General features: G+C 60.1%; 1 protein-coding gene across 4 annotated transcripts in view; it reads left to right on the top strand.

Moving 5' to 3' along the window:
• The window catches only part of SMOC2 (SPARC related modular calcium binding 2), a 161,011-nt gene that overhangs the window by 149,348 nt on the left and 6,191 nt on the right, over positions 1 to 5,472 (top strand). For 2 of the 4 annotated variants that reach the window (XM_049654606.1, XM_049654608.1), the window contains exons 10-11: positions 863 to 959; positions 3,754 to 4,028. In XM_049654606.1, coding sequence (XP_049510563.1) covers positions 863 to 959; positions 3,754 to 4,028 — 372 coding nt within the window. The remainder of the gene's footprint in view (positions 1 to 862; positions 960 to 3,753; positions 4,029 to 5,472) is intronic. The other 2 variants (XM_049654607.1, XM_049654609.1) reach the window with 1 other exon arrangement.

Here is a 5,472-nt window from a genome sequence, read left to right on the forward strand (position 1 = left end):
CCCCCCCCCCCCCCCCCCCCCCCCCCCCCCCCCGCCGTGAGGACTCACATCTTTTCTCTGATACGTGTACTTAACGAAGCACAGACAGGCCTGAATGGATGCCTGCTGTAGGCAGCCAACACATACTTGCGTAATAATAACCGCAACTCAAGTGTCAAAAGGAAAACCGGAGTGTGTTTAACCGTATAACATGTTGGTCTTTGAATGACTCACCGGCCGTCTCACTGAACCACCGTCCGACCCAGGCCGAGTCTTCTGACCTCTCCAGAGCCCGGAAAGGACGCACCTGGCCCGGCTCTTGTCCTTGTCCCGGAACAGGATGGGGCGGAGTGCGGCAGGTGCGGGGGCCGGGGAGCTGCAAGTGGTGTGAGGGTGGAGAAGGGGGGCTGCCGCTAGGCGGTGTCTTGCGGGTTAATAGATTGAGGGAAGCCGAGCTGCCCGTAAGCCAGCCACTCTGCGCCTGCGGGGTCCCCCAGGCCCACCGGGACAGGCGTCCGGCCACGTCCGTCTCCAGCAGGGACCTCGCGCGTTTTCCGATGCCTGCAGGCACCAGGAATTCGTACGTAGTGTTGGCCAGTAGGGGTGCCGCCCGGGACTGCCGCTGTGGATATCAGTGCCTGCGATCTCTGAGTCCCGTGTGGCGACTTGGTAAGTGTCAGATGCCATCATTCACGAAAATCAGGACCCCACATGAATATATGTGTTGCCATGTGTTCACATGAGCTCACTGATACTAAGGTACCCCGACATACTGATTTCCAAGACATAAACGTTTCTTTTCATCACAGGGAAAGATCTCTTCTATTTTGTGGGTTCTGTGAAATACGAGCAAAAAAAAAAGATGCTGACTTTCTTTTTTTAGGTTGTCCGGGTGCCAAAAAGAATGAGTTTCTGACGAGCATTCTGGACGCGCTGTCCACGGACATGGTGCACGCCGTGTCCGACCCCTCCTCCGGCAGGTACGTGGCAGGGTCCGAGAAGGGTCAGTGAGGGTCCGAGGAGCCTTGGTGATCGCCGGCTAGACGCTGGTGCAGCCGTGAGGCATCAGAGGCATGGTCAGCATAGGAGGACCCTGCGGGGCTCATGGTCACAGAGTGGGGACCCTGTGGGGCCCACGGGGACAGACGGGGGACCCTGTGGGGCTCATGGAGATGGAGGGGGGACCCTGCGGGGCCCACGGGGACAGAGAGGGGACCTGCGGGGCTCATGGTGACAGAGAGGGGACCCTGCGGGGTTCACGGGGACAGAGAGGGGACCCTGCGGGGCTCATGGTGACAGAGAGCGTACCCTGCCGGGCTCATGGTGATGGAGAGGGGACCCTGCGGGGCCCATGGGGACAGAGAGGGGACCCTGCAGGGCTCATGGTGACGGAGGGGGGACCCGGCGGGGCCCATGGGGACAGAGGGGGGACCCTGTGGGGCTCATGGTGATGGAGGGGGGACCCTGCGGGGCCCATGGGGACAGAGAGGGGACCCTGCGGGGCCCATGGGGACACAGTGGGGACCCTGCGGGGCTCATGGTGACGGAGAGGGGACCCTGCGGGGCTCATGGTGACGGAGGGGGGACCCTGTGGGGCTCATGGTAACGGAGTGGGGACCCTGCGGGGCTCATGGGGACAGAGAGGAGACCCTGTGGGGCTCATGGTGACGGAGGGGGGACCCTGCGAGGCTCATGGTCATGGAGTGGGGACCCTGTGGGGCTCATGGTCATGGAGAGGGGACCCTGCGGGGCTCATGGTGACGGAGGGGGCACCCTGCGGGGCCCATGGGGACAGAGAGGGGACCCTGCAGGGCCCATGGGGATGGAGAGGGGACCCTGCGGCGCCCATGGGGACAGAGAGGGGACCTTGTGGGGCTCATGGTCACGGAGTGGGGACCCTGCAGGGCCCACGGGGACAACGAGGGGACCCTGCGGGGCTCATGGTCATGGAGGGGGGACCCTGCGGGGCCCATGGGGACGGAGAGGGGACCCTGTGGGGCTCATGGTGACAGAGGGGGGACCCTGCTGGGCCCACGGGGCCAGAGAGGGGACCTGCGGGGCTCATGATGACAGAGAAGGGACCCTGAGGGGCTCACGGGGACAGAGAGGGGACCTGCGGGGCCCATGGGGACAGAGAGGGGACCCTGCGGGGCCCATGGGGACAGAGAGGGGAACTGCGGGGCTCATGGTGACAGAGAGGGGACCCTGCAGGGCTCACGGGGACAGAGAAGGGACCCTGCGGGGCTCATGGTGACGGAGAGGGGACCCTGCGGGGTTCACGGGGACAGAGAGGGGACCTGCGGGGCCCATGGGGACAGAGAGGGGACCCTGCGGGGCCCATGGGGACAGAGAGGGGAACTGCGGGGCTCATGGTGACAGAGAGGGGACCCTGCAGGGCTCACGGGGACAGAGAAGGGACCCTGCGGGGCTCATGGTGACGGAGAGGGGACCCTGCGGGGTTCACGGGGACAGAGAGGGGACCTGCGGGGCCCATGGGGACAGAGAGGGGACCCTGCAGGGCTCATGGTGATGGAGGGGGGACCCTGCGGGGCCCACGGGGACAGAGAGGGGACCTGCGGGGCTCATGGTGACGGAGGGGGGACCCCACAGGGCTCACGGGGATGGAGGGGGGGCCCTTTGGGGCTCACGGAGCTCACGTATCACAGTGGGTCGAGCCAGAACCTGGGATTTCCAGTGGCTGCACCAGGCCATGGCGGGTGTGAGGCGGGAGAGGAACGGAAAGCGGGGCCCCAGTTCCGACGGCTTTATGCCTTGGAGTTGCATTTCAGAGCCATTGAGTAGATTTTCACAGTTTGAATTAAGATGTTTGGTTTCACGTTTTCAAAATACTGTGTGTCTGTTGTAGAAAAACCCAAAGACGTAAGATTTACCATCTCAAGTGTACAATTCGGTGGCATTATTCACAGTGACACTGCTCACGGTGACTTGCGAAACTCTGGACGCGGGTGGTCCGGTGCCGCGCAGGGGGTCGGGGTTCCGGGGCTCCGGGCCGTGCTCCCCACGCCCTCCTGGGGGCGTCCTGATGCCGTGTGCTCCCCACAAGTAACCGCGGGTGCCAGGGGACCTCCCAGCGCTGCCTGGACGTCTCATGGCAAGCCCTGCATCCCCCTGGGAATTAGCAGTAATTTATTTCTTTTTTCGAAGAGCTTTTTCTGAGGGAGAATCTTCCCGTGGTTACTTCCTTAGAGTGCTGGCCTCCCTCCTGAGTGTTTCATCTCCTAGATCTTAAAATGCCAAACTTTTCTTGAAATCCAAGGGTAAATGTCTGGTTACCACTTCAAGATGTATTTTTATTTGCATCCGGCAGTGTCCCTGTGGTAGAAACTGCTATGTATGCCTGTGAGTCACATTTAAAGGAGTCGGGAGCCTCAGGGTCCCAGTGTCTGTAGGGCCATGGATGTGCGAGCTGACCCGCCAACCCCACGGAGCACCGAACCTGAGACCCGGGGCTTCTGTCTTCAAACGCTTGGCCGACACCAACTGTGTAATTCACACGCATAAATTCATTGTGTCGTTTGCCGTTTTGAAACCGACTTGAAATATTTTTTAAAGCCCTTTCTCTAAATTGTTTTTAAACCTCGTTATATGGAACGGTGAATCTTTGGTGGCTCAGGCGCCGGCACCGGGGGAGTGACGGGCAGGACACCCCTCTGGGGGGGCTGGTGCGCACGGCATGCCTTCCGTAGACGGGCAGGGGCAGGGCGGTGACGGCTGTGTGGCCGCGGCTCCTGACGCCCTTGTGTGTTCTTGCAGGCTTTCAGAACCCGACCCCAGCCACACGCTAGAGGAGAGAGTGGTCCACTGGTATTTCAAACTACTTGATAAGAACTCCAGTGGGGACATTGGCAAAAAGGAGATCAAGCCCTTCAAGAGGTTCCTTCGGAAAAAATCAAAACCCAAGAAATGCGTGAAGAAGTTTGTCGAATACTGCGACGTGAATAATGACAAGTCCATCTCGGTGCCGGAGCTGATGGGCTGCCTGGGGGTGACGAAAGAAGAAGGTAAAGCCAGTGCCAGGAAGCGCCCCAGTAAGAGCCTTTCTCGTTGTTCTGTGCTTTGCAACGCGTCGGGTCCCGACGCCCGCTCCCGCGACTTCTTACAAGTGTAGATTGTCCTTTGGTCTGAGGGCGAAAGAAAAGCACCGTGTGCCTCTTACGTGTAGCTCATTTGTCCGTAGAAATAATAGTAAATCGTCCACAAGCGTCTGAGGGAAGCCGGTTGGAAGGGGAGGAGCTGGGTGTTGTGTGAAGACAAGTGTTTTATTGTTCCCACCGCGGTGGCCGGCTTTCCAAACGTGTCCTGTCGTCCTGTGTTTGAGGTGCAAATCTGGGGACCGCATCTCGACTCCCACCGGACGTTCAGGCCGGCTTGTAAGCGGTTCGGTAGTTCCTGTTATGCAGACCCACTATTGTGATGGCTGGAAACGTTATTTTAGCCGTTTTACCGGTCGAGTGTATGTTTTCATCGGAGGCTGGCCTGACCAACCAGCTGTTGTGGAGAAAGAGGATTCCCCGCGGTGGGTGGATCCCAGCACCCTCAGCGGGAAGCATGCGTGGACCTCCTGCCTGCTGGCTGCACGGGCGAGTGGGACTTGACGGCCTCGTTTGTACAGTGTGGGTGCCGGGGAGGGTCACCAACTTCCGTAACACCTCTGAGCAGGAAACCAAGTTGGATGGAGCTAGAGATTGTCATGCTGAGTGAAGTAAGTCAGTCAAAGAAAGACAGCATATGATTTCACTCCTGTGTGGAATTTAAAAAAACACAACAGACGAACTTAAGGGAAAGGAAGGAAAATACGATAAAAACAGAGAGGGAGGCAAACCGTAAGAGACTCTTAAAAACAGAGCAGACTGAGGGTTGCTGGAGGGGAGGTGGGTGGGGGGATGGGCTAGATGGGTGACGGGCACGAAGGAGGGCACCTGCTGGGATGCGCACTGGGTGTGGTGCGTAAGCGATGAACCACTGGGTTCTGCCCCTGAAACCATTATCACACTCTATATTAACTAACTTGGCTTTATGTGGAAACAAGAAAGAAAGGGGCGCCCGGGTGGCTCGGTCTGTTGAGCGTCCGACTTCAGCTCAGGTCATGATCTCACGGTCCGTGAGTTTGAGCCCCGCATCGGGCTCTGTGCTGACAGCTTGGAGCCCGGAGCTGCTTAGGATTCTGTGTCTCCCTAGTTCTCTGCCCCTCCCCCACTCACGGGGACCACGGTCCGTCGGGGCAGAGGGAACGGGGGAGACGTGGACAACTTCCCTGAGGTTTCCATGGGGAGGGGCACGTGAGGCAGGTCAGCAGGCTCAGGACGGACTGGTTTGAGTGATTGCAGGGGGCTCTGGGGTGTCAGGACTGCCCCAGGTTGTCCAGGACCTGCCCTGGGGTGACCGGGTGGGGGGCCAGTTGTCAGGACCTGCCCTGGGGTGACCGGGTGGGGGGCCGGCTGTCAGGACCTGCCCTGGGGTGACCGGGTGGGG

This window comes from Panthera uncia (genome assembly GCF_023721935.1).
Source record: "Panthera uncia isolate 11264 chromosome B2 unlocalized genomic scaffold, Puncia_PCG_1.0 HiC_scaffold_24, whole genome shotgun sequence".
Classification (NCBI taxonomy): Eukaryota; Metazoa; Chordata; class Mammalia; order Carnivora; family Felidae; genus Panthera; species Panthera uncia.